Source organism: Rhinolophus ferrumequinum, chromosome X (assembly GCF_004115265.2).
Source record: "Rhinolophus ferrumequinum isolate MPI-CBG mRhiFer1 chromosome X, mRhiFer1_v1.p, whole genome shotgun sequence".
In the NCBI taxonomy this organism is placed as follows: Eukaryota; Metazoa; Chordata; class Mammalia; order Chiroptera; family Rhinolophidae; genus Rhinolophus; species Rhinolophus ferrumequinum.
This window is the reverse complement of record NC_046284.1, coordinates 111856725-111871997: the sequence shown is the minus strand read 5'-3', so window position 1 is coordinate 111871997 and position 15273 is coordinate 111856725. Positions and strand designations below refer to the sequence as shown.

The following is a 15273-nucleotide window of genomic DNA, read 5'->3' as shown; positions in this document are numbered from 1 at the left end:
AGTTAAATTCGCGAACTCATCCTAGAAAAAGTGCTACATACCTCATTGCTGGTCACCTTCGAAATACTCCCCTTGGGAAGCTATGCACCGATGCCAGCGCCTAGTCCACCCTTCAAAGCAATTTTGGGACTCTTTCTGGACTAGCCATCAGAGCTGTCCTCGTATTACCCTTGATGTCCAGAATGTCATCAAAATCTCTTCCTTTCAATATGTCCTTTTTCTTCGGGTAAAGAAAGAAATCATTGGGGGCCAGATCAGGTGAGTAGGGAGGGTGTTCTAATACAGTTATTTGTTTACTGGCTAAAAACTCCCTCACAGACAGTGCCATGTGAGCTGTGCATTGTCGTGATGCAAGAGCCATGAATTGTTGGCAAAAAGTTCAGGTCATCTAATTTTTTCACGCAGCCTTTTCAGCACTTCCAAATAGTAAACCTAGTTAAGTGTTTGTCCAGTTGGTAGAAATTCATAATGAATAATCCCTCTGATATCAAAAAAGGCTAGCAACATCGTTGCAACAAGTTGTGAACTTAATTGTCAGATCTCATATATACTTATTTTCATTTCTTCTCTCAGTTTCTTTTAAAAGATATAATACTCTACAGACTAATAATCATAACAAAAATATTTACAAACATTACAACTAAATAACTGAATCTCCCTAATAGGTAGGTAAATTGAAGGTTCAAGAATCCTATCTATTTGGACAGAATTGATGCATGTCTTAATACTATTTCCAAAACAAACAGGTCTGCTAAAATCTTGTTTATAGTCTTCTTTTAGTAAACTTAATCTTCCCAAATAGCACAAAAGCAAACTTTGCTCCAGTCCTCCTCAAACTCTAAATAATGATGTGTGAAAAAATAAGATTTTTATAAATAAATGCTATGTGCTATCACAGGTTATGGCTCAAGTGGGAAGAGCAGCAGCAGGAGAGGCTGATGCAGACCTGCCCACAGCCAGGACGGGATCTGATCCTTTGAGCAAGCATGTAGCCACAGTTAGAGAAAAAAACGGGAGAATTGGAATGCATGAACTCTGAAAACAACTGTGCGAGTTTAATGAAGGACTGAAGAGAGAGCAGGAATTTGGAGCCTCAAGAAAGTAAAAATAGTTCCTTTGAGACAATCTTTCATAAAGTGTATAAAACTGAAGAAATTGTACAGAAAGAAACTGGGTCTAATGAATACATTTAAAAAAAAGCAATTCATAAACTTCCAAATGAAAGCACAGGCTCTTGAGCGCAGTATTGGTTCTTACAAAGAAGGAGAATAGGCACAAACATCTTCAAATGATGGAACACATTCAGACTTTTGTTGGTGGGTAGACCAGAAATCAGAAAGAAAAACATTGATTAGCATAACACATGTTCAATAGTGAACGAGGCTTGGATATTTGTAATTGGTACATTTATAAATGGAAACATCTCAAGAGTCCAGCTCATTAAAACAAATTTAACAAAGACAGCTTAGTTTCCTACATAAAGGGGCATTAGAACCAGTGGGCTAGGCACATTAATACGTAAGCTCCTATTCCAAACACTCTTCAAGTAGTTCCAAAAGGATGATTCTGACAGAATAAGTGAGATCAGAGAACAGAGTAAAAGCCACTGGTCTCTGACACTGTGAAGGTAGGTAGTGGAGAAATCTGTCCTCTGAAGTTTTTAGTTCCTAACTAGGGATTGACATAACTACTACCATCTACAAATATCACCACCACAAATTGTCCTATATCATTACTAGGTTAAATAATAGGTGCCTTTTTAAAAACTCTCATTATAAAAGTTTTATTATATATTCTTTGCCATAATTTTTAATGCCTGTCTAATATACCATCTGGTGAATATATATAGTGTACTTAACCATTGTTTTGAAATGTTTCTTACTATACACTGAGATGAACACCTTTGCATATGGCATCTTTGTAATGTTGGTCTTTTCCTCAGAGTAGCTTCTCAGGAGTGAAATTACTAGATCAAGTTTAAGGTTCTTGGTACGTGTAGCCAAGTTGCGGTCAAAAGTGTGGAGCAATTTACACTCCCACCATTAGTGTACGAAGGCGCTGCAATTTGATCATCCTGTCAGCAGAGCTGGGTAGTGTTTATTTTTTCACATTTGCTAAGTTAGGTGAAAAAGAAATATCTTATTAATATTGAAATAGGAAGTCAGTATCATCTCAGCTCAATCATAGCAAGATAGTGGAGAATTCAAATGGCCAAGGACTGAATTGTAGCTCCGCTGCATGCTAGATGGCTGACCCTGAAAAATGTACTTCTTTATCTAAATCTGTTTTCTCATCTTTAAAATGGGGACAACAACACCGTCAACTTCATTAGGTGCAGAGGCTTAAACATGGCCCTGGCACATAGTGGGCATCCAATAAGTATTAGCTATGTTCAATACTTTTAGACCAGACTAGGAGTTCCGAAACTGGAATCCATTAATTCTTGGGATTCCATGAACTTGAATGAGAAAAAAAAACGACATCTTTGTCATCATTTGCCTTTAATTGAAATGTAACATTGCCTTCGATTAGAAATGTAGGTGACACATCCTAGTTTTAGCAGGCCCTGGGACTTTGTCACTAATAGAAACTATAGAACTTTTCATATTGCATTACAATTCCTGCAGAGATCTCAAAATACCTTTTATACCCATCACTACTCCAAAATTATGATAGTTTTTAGACCAGGTGCTTGATCTATTATTTGAGACATTAATAGAAAAGCACATAGATTACAATATACAACTTTTAAAAGTATTTTGATAACTATGTTTCAATATCAATGGTCTCCTTTATATTTATTTAAGCATTTTAAGATATATCCTGAAAAGGGGTTCATAGGCTCCTCTAGGGGAGAACCCCCCCCACCCCCCGCCAAATCTAAGAGCTCCTCCTCTGGAATCTCAGCAGATATTTCACATAGAACATCCTACCTGCAGCCCTAAAACATCAGTTTCTTCAGTGGGCTTTACATATGAAGATTTCCATGAACAACAGCTGCCTGGATTCTCCAGGACAGCCCAGGAGAGCAGAGCATGTCAGAGTTTCAACCTAATTGTCCATTGGGTTCAATCACGGCCACTTACTAACCAAGGACACTTAGGACTTGCCCCTCAACTAGCTCCTCTGCAAGAAGGTCAAGGGTCCACGAAGACCAGGACAGGGACCTTATTACATCAGCACTTATTTTTATGCATGATTAGCAGCAGGTGCCAAAGTTGGTCAATAACAGTGCAAGTTTTATACATTAATTCTTTGGAGCAAATAAAATATGTAAAAATTTATCCCAACAGACTTCATGAGTCTTTCAGCTTGACCTCCCAGAGGACATTTTAAAAATAACGATACAAACATTTAATCAGTCAACAAATGGCCTAGGCAGAAGAGGAGGGCAAAATCTAAGGCAGATGGAATGTGGTTTAACACTACCCAAGAGAAACTGATTTCTGAGCACTTATGGAAGAACGCATATCTTGATTGCTTGCTGGCAGAATGTGGTGCTTTGGAGTGTGTATCTTGTAGTGTGAAAGGGTTATAAATCCTTTGTGAAAACTGAAACTAAAAAAGCACAGAAATTTGTTCCCCCCCAAAATTAGGGAGCAAATAAACATGGGACAATAAGTTTTTAAAAATTATTTAACATGATCATTTGTGACAAAGTCAATTTATTAAGAAAGAAAATTCAAGAGGTGCACCACTCCAAATAATGATTACAAGGTTTAAGCCTAAAAGATATAATTCTTTGCCTAGTCATTTAAAGGATAGTTTTTAAAATCAGCACACATGCAATCAGGGAAATGCATTTTTTTAAAGATCAGTGCAAATGGCAGTCTATGTTGCTACTTTCCTTCATTTATTTGGTCATAAGAGGAACCAATATACAAAAGCTGAATAATAATTTCAACTGGCTAATCAGGCTATTGTGCCACTTAACGGTAAATGAAGATATTCCTGTTGAGAACATGACATGTAGTGCCACTAAACTACTGCTTTTAGTCTTCCATCTGCTTTGTTCAAATAACTGAATGGCTATGATAATATAACAGAATTACCTCAGAGCTGGCATGAACCTCAATAATCACCTGATTAGTCATCTCGTTTTATAGAGGAAGAAGCGGAGACCCAGGAAGGTTAATCAACTGGCCCCCACATGACTACAGAGCCAAAGAAATCTCATGTCCTCCCCCTCCCTTCCCAGGATCCTTGTCACTAACTGCCATTCCAACTTAATGCTGATATATCCTTAAATAAAGAAAGCCATGATATACAGAATACCCAACACAAACAGATGGGTAAATGGTGACTATTATGGCATGTGAATGACCGTATTTTGCCATGTATAATGCGCACCCATGTTTTTGGCCCAAACTTTCAGGGAAAATAATCTTTCGTTTTAAGTTTTTAATTCAAATTTTTATTTGTTTACATTTAGGTACTTGTTTTTTGTTTTATAAAGGAATTTTAGCATTTATTTTTTAACATATTATGGTACAAGAAATTTTATGTAACAAATAATTACAAAACATAAGAATAGATACAAAGCACAAGACATTTTATGTACCTGTACCAAATTTACAGTATTTACGCATCACAGAAGGCCAAGAACTCTTCGTTGTTGCAAGTTCATCATAAGTTCAACAAAACCGATTATCGTATTCCAGGGTATCGTTTTGCATACAGATATTATTATTGATTTCTGAGTTACACTTTGAACTCATAAGCATAAATGAAAGAACTGAAAACATTTATACAGATAGGGAATTAGTACCACCATGTACAATGAGCGTCCTTATTTGTCCCTCACAAATTTGGGCAAAAGAGTGTGCATCACACACGGCACATCTCAATTTAAAGGAAATAAATGGGTATCATGGGACACCAAAGACTTACTCAGTGGGGACGAGGAACTGAAAATTTATATTTTGGTTCTGACATTGGCCTTGTGAAATGTGACATGACTCCTGTGATAATCAAATCTTTCCATTTGCAACAACATGGATGGATCTAGAGAACATTATGTTAAGTGAAATAAGTCAGACAGAGAAAGATAAGTTCCATATGATCTCACTTATTTGCGGATTCTAAAGAAAAGAATAAGTGAATGAACTAATCAGAAACTGTTTGGGAGACAATGAGGAAAAACTGAGGGTTGCTAGATGGGCGGGGGGAGTGGCGGGTGGGGGGGAGGGTGAGGGGATTGGAGGGCAGTCGGTGACCACAGGATGGCCACGGGGTTTGAAAATTAATCTGGGGAACGTAATTTGGTGGTTACCAGAGCGTAAGGGGGTTGGGGGGTGGGGGATGAGGGTGAGGGGGATCAAATATGTGGTGATGGAAGGGGAGCTGACTCTGGGTGGTGAACACACAATGTAATTTATAGATGATGTGATACAGAATTGCACAACTGAAATCTATGTAATTCTACTAACAATTGTCACCCCAATAAATTAAAAAATAAAAAAAATAAAAAAAAAAAAGAGGTAGAGAAAAGTTTTATGGTTCACATCTCCAGAGAACTCCAATTTAAAAGAGAACGGGCATGTAGGGGGGGAAAAAAGACTTGAATGGAGAATTTAAGATGAGGTAGAAATAATAAAAAATAGCTACACAAATGAAATAAACATTCAAAGGGAAAAGATTTTTACATAAGTCATATTCTACGCACAAAATAAAATTCTTCTTCTCCATCTACTATGGAATGTAGCCTTTTTGTTTAACATCAGGCCTTCACTAATAAAAGTGGTAGAAGTTCTGATTCTGAACTCAGAAAACCCGAAGGACATAGAAATGAGAAAAGAAATTTAATGGTCCTTTCACCAAAGTGTCCTTAAGCAATCTGTATCATCTTTGATAATTTTGGATCTCAACCCATAGCAAACTGAAGAATTGAGGAAAGCAGGAGGGAAAGACCAGGAGAAATTCTGTTACTCTGAACTACAGGCCTAAATGTGGTTGTAAGCCAGGTAAAAGACTTTCAATATTGTAGACAATGCACCCAAATATTGCCAATGTCTCTTTCTCAAAGAATTTCCAATTTATTGGGATTATGGAGATAACTATTTTGATTGGAGCAATTAGTTTCTATTAAATCTCATTGGCTTTCCAGGAAAAAAAAATAACCACCTGGTCCAGGGATCAAGAACCAGATTAGTTTTTTAATAAGGTGTTTTTTTAATAACATGATCCTAACTTGGAAATTTAACTCTGCTTTTAAAAAACCGTGAACTCTGGCTTTAGGACATGACAAATGAAAATAAGGTCTGGTGTACTTTTAACAATTAATTCCTTCTACAAGTATTGGGTGGAATACCTCATCTTCTCCTAGTAAGTTTTCTGGGAGACAGGGAAGGTGTGTGTCCCCACCTGTCCTCTCTGGTGAGGCTACGTATACCTTCAGGTAATTACCCACCAATTCAATGGAAGCAATTATTTCTGTGCCTTCCAGCCTTAGAGACACATTCCCTAGTCTTGGGGTATATATGATTTATGTATTTGTCCAATGAAATGATTACGATGTGGTGGACACTCAGGCGCACACCTGGATCCCCCTTCAAGGAAGGGTGTTGCCCCAGCTGCTGGCAGTTCTGCAGCTATCAGCCCCTGTTGTCAGCGCCTTCTGGAACTGCCTCAGTTGTAGAGAATGCACCCCACCCAAGGTCACACTGTTTTCACTGAGGGATGGATGCAGAAGTATAAAGACTTGGCCGTCTCATCCCAACTCAGAAAGGCCATTCCAGCTCCAGAGTCCCCAAAAGATCCGCCAAGGTTGTCATTGAGCCTGCACCCCATCTTAACTTCTCTCTCTGCCCACTCCTGCTTCCTTCCCTCCTCTTCCTCAGTATTGATCCCAAGGGCACTCCACAATAAATCTGTTCACTAAACTCAGTGTCAGAGGCTACTTCCAGGGGGAAATCATAACTTTGAAGGTGTAGTTATTTTTGCAAAGAAAAATTAAAACAAAGTTAAAGAATGCCTGCTTAAAGGGTACCTGTGGACTACGTACACTAATCACAAACTACCAGGAAGCGCCAAGGGTGAATAGTCTCTTGGGGTTGGCTATTATTTTTACTCTTGTTTTCATAAAGGCACAACCCTGATCTGTCATCACATAAACATGTTTTCTGAAGTGGTAAATGTTGAAAGCGGCTATCTTTGCTATCTCTAAAGCAGTAGAAAGTAACATAAGAATTTTAAAATGGATGGAAAAGAAGTCATTTTTATGGAACGCTAATCAAAAACTGAATTACATTTTAACTCAAATACTGAAGTAAAATGTGATAAGCATTAAATATTTTTGTGAAAAGTACTTTTTAAATCAATCCTGAAAATGAAATTAAGAAAACCATTTCACTTACAAGAGCACCCAAAAGAATAAAATATCCATAAACGAACTTAACCAAGAAAGTGAAAGACTTGCGTACTGAAAACTACAATACATTGCTAAAAGAAATTATAGAGGACCTAAATAAATGAAAAGATCTTCTGTACTCTTGGATTGGAAAACTTGATATTGCTAAGATGCTGGTACTACCCAAGCAATACACAAATACAATCCAATCCCTATCAAAATTCCAATGGTATTTTTTGTAGAAATGGAAAAGCAGATCCTCAAATTCATATAGAATTGCTAGTGGCCCCAAAAGCTAAAACAATGTTGAAGAAGAAGAACAAAATTGGGGGGACCAGATCACCTAATTTGAAAACTTACTATAAAGCTAGAGTAATCAAAACAGCATGGTACTGGCATAAGGGTAAACATACAGACCAATGGACTAGAATTGGAAGTCCAGAAACAAACCCTTATGCTTATGATCAGTTGATTTTGAGAAGGGGGTCAAGACAATTCAATGGGGGAAAGAATAGCCTTTATAAGAAATGCTACTGGCACAACTGGATATCTACACTCAAAAGAAAAAAGTGGACACCCACGCCTTACACCAGACACAAAAATTAACTCAAAATGGACCAGAGAGGTAAATGTATGAGCCAAAACTATAAAACTTTTTAAAAGAAAACATAGAAGTAATTCTTCATGACCTTGGGTTAGGCTAAGAGTTCTTAGAGACAACACCAAAAGCATGATCCATAAAAAAGTAATTGATAAAGTCTCTGATAAGGGCCTTGCTTCCAGAATATACAAAGAACTCTTACAACTCCATAATAAGACAAAAACCCAATTAAAAATGAACAAAAAAAATTGAAAAGACATTTTACCAAAGACTATGAATGGCTAATAAGTTACATGAGAAGATGCTCAACAGCATGTCACTAGGGAAATACAAAACCACAATGCGACAACACTTCATACTCACTAGAATGGACATAATAGAAAGACAGACAAGTATTGGTGAGGATATGAAGAAACTACCATGTTTCCCGGAAAATAAGACCATGTCTTACATTAAGGTTTGTTCCAAAAGATGCATTAGGGCTTATGTTCAGGGGATGTCCAGAAAAATCATGCTAGGGCTTATTTTCCGGTTAGGTCTTATTTTCGGGGAAACACAGTAGATCTTTCATTGCTGGTGGAAATGTAAAATGGTACACCCACTTTGGATATCATTTTGTTAATTTCTTAAAAAGTTAAACATATACCAGGGTGCCAAAAAAATGTATACACATGACTTGTATTCATCTTTTGTTATCAGTATATATTATTACAATTTTAATAAAGTTTTTCCTCTCTTAAAATGTGTATACATTTTTTTGGCCCCCTCTGTATTTACGATATGACCTAGCACTTCTACTCCTATGTATCTACTCAAAAGGAATGAAGACACATTTCCACATGAAGACTTGTACTTGAATATTTATAGCAACATTATTCACAATAACCAAAAAGTGGAAACAATCCAAATGTCCATCAACTGGGGAAGAGATAAATAAGATGTGGAATATCTATATAATAGAATACCACTCAGCAATAAAAGAGAAAGAACTACATACTGATACATTGCACATCATGGATGAATCTCAAAAACATCATGCTAAGTGAAAGAAACTAGAAGCAAAATACCACATTACTGTATGGTTCCATTTATATGAAAAGTCCTGAAAAGGTAAATCTGCAAGACATAAAGCAAATTAATGGTTGTTTGGGACTGGGGGTGGGAACAAGGATTGTCTGCAAACAGGTATTTTGGGCAGTGATGAAATGCTCTAAAAGTGGATTGTGGTGATGGCTGCATAAATCTAATTCATTAAAAATCATTGACTTGTATGCACACAGGTGAACTTTATGGTACGTAAATTATACCTAAATAAAGAGTTTAAAAAACAAACAAACCTGGAACATGAGAATCATCTGCAAAAGAAGTGAGCACAAAAGGTGATACTGTGTTTCCAAAGAACAGAAGAGCCCAGAATGGCTGCAGGTCTGGTTCTGGTCCAGCCTGAAGCCTAGAGATTGGCCTCCCATTCTTTATATCCCTGCAACGCAAGTGCTCCTAGAAATGGAAGCCAATGTGCCTATGTGCTGTGCTTATGTGTCAACATGACTAGCCATGGGGTGCCCAGATTAAACATCATTCTGGGTGTGTCTCTGAGGGTGTTTCTGGATGACATTAGCATTGGAATCAGTGGACTCAGTTAAGCAGATGGCCCTCCCCACTGTGAGTGGTCATCATCCCATCCGCTGCGGCCTAAACAGAACAAAAGGTGCAGAAATTAGAAATGTACCCCCTTTTTCCTGCCTAACTGCTTGAGCTGAGACATCTCATGTTCTCTGAGATGGGATTTACAGCTGGCTCAGGCTGGGATTTACAGCATCACTTCCCCTGTTTCTCAGGCTTTTGGACTAGGACTGGATTACAGCACCTGCTTTCCTGGGTCTCCAGCTTGTAGATGGCAGATCGTGGGACAGCTCAGCCTCCAAAGTCATGCAATTTCTCATGATAGATATCGCCATCTACCTCTCATGTATCTCATATTGGTTCTGTTACTCTGGAGAACCCTGACTATACCATCCGCTATCAAATGAAGCCAAGTTCAATACATCATCAGGCACAATTCTAGAAACTGAAAATGGCTCCCTGAAGACAGAGATCTCAAAGCATCTTGGTTTCCATATATTTATAAATCACTTCAAGTATCCAGCTGCAATTTCAGTGTGTGGCATTTAATCTGTACACCTGACTCACAGGACTTTAGAATTCACCAACTACGATTATATCTCTTTCTTTCAAAAAAAAAAAAAAAGCTGCCCAATTATCAGACCCACAATTTCATCAGATTCTTTCCCAAAACCTCTCAGGTTGCACGATCCAGACTCCAGCTCCCAAGCAGCATTACCCCAATCCATATGGATGGGACAAATGAGCAGATTCTCTTTAAAAGTCATCTGATTTCCTTTGATATTCTATTTCAATGTGTAGTCACCACTAGTTGTGAGATGTCTGTTCTGCTGATCCCAACCCTTTTTAAGTTCACCCTACTTCCATGGCATCTGAAGTGGAAGAAATAACTGTCTCCGTACTTTCCAAAGGGGGGTAACATTTGAAAATGACCATGAACAATACTTTTCAATGTTCATTTTCCTTCAAGCTTTCCTCTTAGGTGTGATTTTCTACCCTTTCAGCCACCTCTGGTTCTTTGTTTTGTTTTCCTGAATGCTCTAAATTTTCACACCCCATCAAGCATGACAACCAGTACCAGGTACAGAATTCTAAAGTAATGCCAAATTTAGCAGAGAGATTAGTTGCCAAATCCTTTAGAATAAGTTCATTCCTAAAAAATAAACAAACAAAAACTTAAGGAGAATGATGCTATGGTATAATTAGAATTAACCAGAAATGTGAAGGAATTCCTGGGTGTTTAGAAGAGAAAGAATGTACCAGAAGGGAGGGTATATAGGGGAATGGGAACTGAATGACACTAAGTCTCCTGCAAGACTAGAATACTTCCAGACCCTGATATATTCAAGTCAGGATGGAAAAAGAAGAGTTTTCTTCCTTGCACTTTGCTTTAATGTAATTCTTGTTTTAAGGAATAACTATTTCCTAGACATTCCTTGCATTAAATCCAACTTACGTCTTTTCACTTGTGCGACAAATATGGAATGACAGACATCGAGTGCTGGAAGTTGTCTATGACCAAAACGACCTCGTGTTAGGGCGGCCAGTTGGCTCAGTGCTTGGAGCACAGTGCTCATAACACCAATGTCACCGGTTCGATTCCCACATGGACCAGTGAGCTACGCCCTCCACAACTAGATTGAAAACAATGACTTGACTTGGAGCTGAGCTGCACCCTCCACAGCTAGATTGAAAACAATGATTTGACATGGAGCTAATGGGTCCTGGAAAAACACACTGTTCCCCAATAAAAAAAAAGACCTCATTTTACTGATGAGGACACTGATGGTTGGTGCGGGGGTGGGGTGGAATGACCACCCAAAGTTCCTTAGAGACAGAGCTGGGGCTACAACCTGTGCCTCCCGGTCCAATCTTCTTTGACTGGACTCCCTCTGCGTCCATGAAGGAGGTAAGTTAAGAAATCAAGATCTAGAAAGAACAGGGAAGACCCTCCGAGTAGACAATATCAGTATGTGAATGGGACAAAATGAAGTGCCGTAGCTTCTCATTTCTTTTCCTGAGAGGAACTCAAAATCACCCGGATGCCTTATTTTATAGGTTAGCTTGTTCAATCCATGCTGCAGTGGTAATTACATAAACTATACCACTTGCCTTGTTTCTAGAACTTCATCTTCTGACTTGGAGAAGGAGGATCGCGGCTTCCACCTCAGGTAAGGAGCTCTGCCTGGGTCCTGGAGAACCCTGGAGCTCCTGGCCCTCTGTGGAGGGCACCCTCAGGAGAACTCTACCTCCTGGGACCTTTTCTCCCTCTCCCTCTGGGAACTCTAGCTGGAATAGCAAAAGAAGCCGGAGGCTCTATTCTTCTACAAGGAGGGAAGGAGGCTGAAGGCCAAAGGAAAGGGATGCAGAACTGTCCCTGCTGTAGGTCACAATTTCTCAAAGCACAAAAGCCATGGGTCTGGGCCGGGGGGGGGGGGTGGCATTCAAAGGTACAGGATAATCCTGGCACAATTTCTAAAGACATGCTCTTATTGAAATGTTTTGAGGCTGGGGTTTCATTATACAATTCAAACCAACACAGCATCATCCACATGCCATTGAGGGAACTTTTAAGCCAAATCGGGAGACTTTAACACATAAACAGGACAGAAGGAATAGAATTCTACCCCACTTCTTTTCAGCTTGTGGCAGGGAACTTGGGCTAGGCTGCCATCCTAACTGGAGTATAAGTTCATGTTTGTCTGTTTTTAGGGAAACTTTGGTGGGAAGTGGGGCGGGGGGCGGGGCGGGACACTGGCTCCAGCAAAAGTGCATCTTGGCGGTCCACAGGAACAGAGACCCAGTTCAGGAGACAGCCAAACGGTACGAGGCTCAAAGTACACTTGCCTGACCTTGCCTTCTGCCCCACATCCTGAATGGCTGAATGGGGACTGAGCTAGCTGGCAGCTTGAGGGATAGTGAGTTCTAGCTGTTCCCCTTAGAAACACAACCAACAAGATTAGAAATCACATTGGTATCTGCGGGATTTTTCAGGCAAGCGTGTACATGTTTACATTTACAAACTTAAAAATATAAAAATATAATACTTACTGTGTTTTTTTGAGTTACCATATCCTGAAAAGACAAAGAAAAGGCAAACATAGCTTTTTTCCAAAACAGTTCATTTCCATAAGCAAGTACTTTGCCCCAGCCCATCATCCAGCACCCACTTAGAGCAAGAGTTAATCAGCTGAAACTTTCCCCTGCAAAAGTGTCAAATAGGATGAGCCTCTGACAATTGTAAAATGCGTGTTCTAAGGAAAAATGTATCATAATTGGTTAGTTTTGGAACTACTCAGGGGCATATGTGGCTATGTGAGGAGTTTCCCATAGCAGTGGCAATGCTTTTGTCCCGAGGTAGTTTGAGATTCGAGTTTGGGGCTCTGAGTGCCCTACACCGTGCCTTCCCAGTGAAGAATGTCAGTGACAGCAAGGAAGGGCATGGGAAGCAGCGTGGCATCCTTGGGTCTGAACTGCTTCTCATCAATGTCAAGGCTGCAGGCCACGCCACAGCCAGCCTTCCTACAAAAGGGTGCTTGCTGGTAGGATTCCTGACACCTTACTACAATTGTCTAGGAACTTTCAAATTCAGTGACAATTTTAGTCAGTCAATTAACTTAGCACAATGGTTATGCAGCCCTCAACTGTATCATTTATGCACTGCAAGCCAACATTTGCCGAAAAAAGAAAACATAATTAAACAGCTGCCCGTAAAACGTGTTTTACATATTCTGAGATTTCTATTATCTGATGTCAAGTGCAGATTGCTCCTTCTGGCATCAGATATAACTGACGACCCACTTCCATTTTAGGAAATATTTTTCCATATCATTAAAAATGAAAACTTATCTAGGTCATGGGACTTTCCAGAGGAGTTCATTAAGGCACAGCTGAGGAAAATAAAATGCACTGAATTGGAAAAAAATACATTCTAATTTCATGTTTCTCATCAAGATATGGCTTAATAATCTACCCTTTCATATTTTCTAATTCTAAATATTTCCAAGCAAAACTACTTTAGTGAAAATCACTAAAAGAAAAAAAATCTAAATATCTAAAATAAATTAGATTGGTTGATAGCCTTTTGTGAAACTATTTACAATGTACAGTACAACAATGAAACAGTTTCTTCTTTCACTGTCATATGAATGACTTCTTAAAACATAGTACAGGGCATACATCTATGTAAAGTGTATGTGATATATAATACATACAGTTTACATATCTGAAGCAGGTGGTATTTCTACCATGAAATAATCCCAAATTATTATAGAACCCGGAAAAATCCGGTTAATATTAAATCTCAAGAAACACAAACAAAAATGTCCAACTTTGCCATCACAAAATTGTGTTATTTATAAACCAGCAATTGTTAATGCTAAGGGAACTGGACGTTTAGAAATGATGCCTGTGAAAGCTAACTCTGAACCATTGGTTCTCACCCCTGGCTGCACATTCAGGAGGTTAAAAACATCCCCTCGAGACTGTGATGTAATTGGTCTGTTGTGTGGCCTGGGTACTGGGATATTTACAACCTCTCCAAGTGATTCTAAAGTGCAATCAAGGTTGAGTAACACTGCTGTAAAAAAGCTAATCTTTTATTCCTGAAATAGACTTGACACAAATCAGGATTGTCCGACCAACATTAAGACATTCAGCAATGTTAATTTATTTTTAGTTTTTTAAATTAAAGTTTATTGGGGTGACAATTGTTGGTAAAGTTACACAGGTTTCAGGTATACAATTCTGTATTACATCATCTATAAATCCCATTGTGTATTCACCACCCAGAGTCAGTTCTCCTTCCATCACCATATATTGGATCCCTTTTACCCTCCCCTACCACGCCCCTCCCCCCTTACCCTCTGGTAACATTAATTTAGTAGCTGAATTTTGTAGTAACTCAGTTTAGACATTCACATTTTACAAATATGAGCATGTTTTAAAAGTTCTATCAAAAACAGAATTTGTATTAAATTTGCAAAAATACATTTAAAAAATTCTCGATAATTACTGAGTTGTGCATGAACAGACAACTTTTCAGTTTTACTCTGCTTTAAACTGGGGGAAAAATAACATTAAATACTAATTATATCTATGCTAAAACTTTCTGCCCATTTTGGTAACTGTTAAATGTTTTCTTATTATTATCCACTTGAGAAATGATTGCTTTACTGTGTAGGTTTGGATGAAATTGTCCATGAAAGGATTCAGAGTGGTGTGTTTGCTTCAATGGAAACTAACAGGAATTTGGGGCTTTGCTTCCCTAATGGGCCTGGAAACATTCAGGTTGCCTGCAAATGCACATCTGTAGCACATATGCTCACATAGTGGCTAGGAAGTCATTTGTGTGAGTTAGAACCTGTGGTGGAAAGGAAGGAATTGCACAGCAAATCTTTATTATTTCAACTGAACATATAATACTGCTTTCCCCGAATAAAGTATTCAGGAAAAGGTAAACAATACCCCTTACCTTCAATGAAAGAGCAGTGTCAGCATCAGTGTCATGATACAGGATCACATTATTGGCCATGTCGAAGCTTTCTCGAACTCCGAGATGGTAGAAGAGCGAAGGCTGTCTGGAGACATCACTCATGTCCACCACGGCAACGTCTGAGATGAACAAGGAAAGACATGGTGTGGGGGAGACAGGTGATCTGTCTACTTAACCTACTTCCTGATGATCCCCAGTGGGGAGCTA

General features: G+C 38.7%; 1 protein-coding gene across 3 annotated transcripts in view; it reads right to left on the bottom strand.

The window, feature by feature from the left end:
• Positions 1-15273, bottom strand: part of MAP3K15 (mitogen-activated protein kinase kinase kinase 15) — a 120626-nt gene that overhangs the window by 81997 nt on the left and 23356 nt on the right. For all 3 annotated transcript variants that reach the window (XM_033106905.1, XM_033106889.1, XM_033106897.1), the window contains exons 2-3: positions 15046-15185; positions 12624-12647 (exon numbers count right to left, since the gene is read on the bottom strand). In XM_033106905.1, the coding sequence (XP_032962796.1) occupies positions 12624-12647; positions 15046-15185 (164 nt within the window). The remainder of the gene's footprint in view (positions 1-12623; positions 12648-15045; positions 15186-15273) is intronic.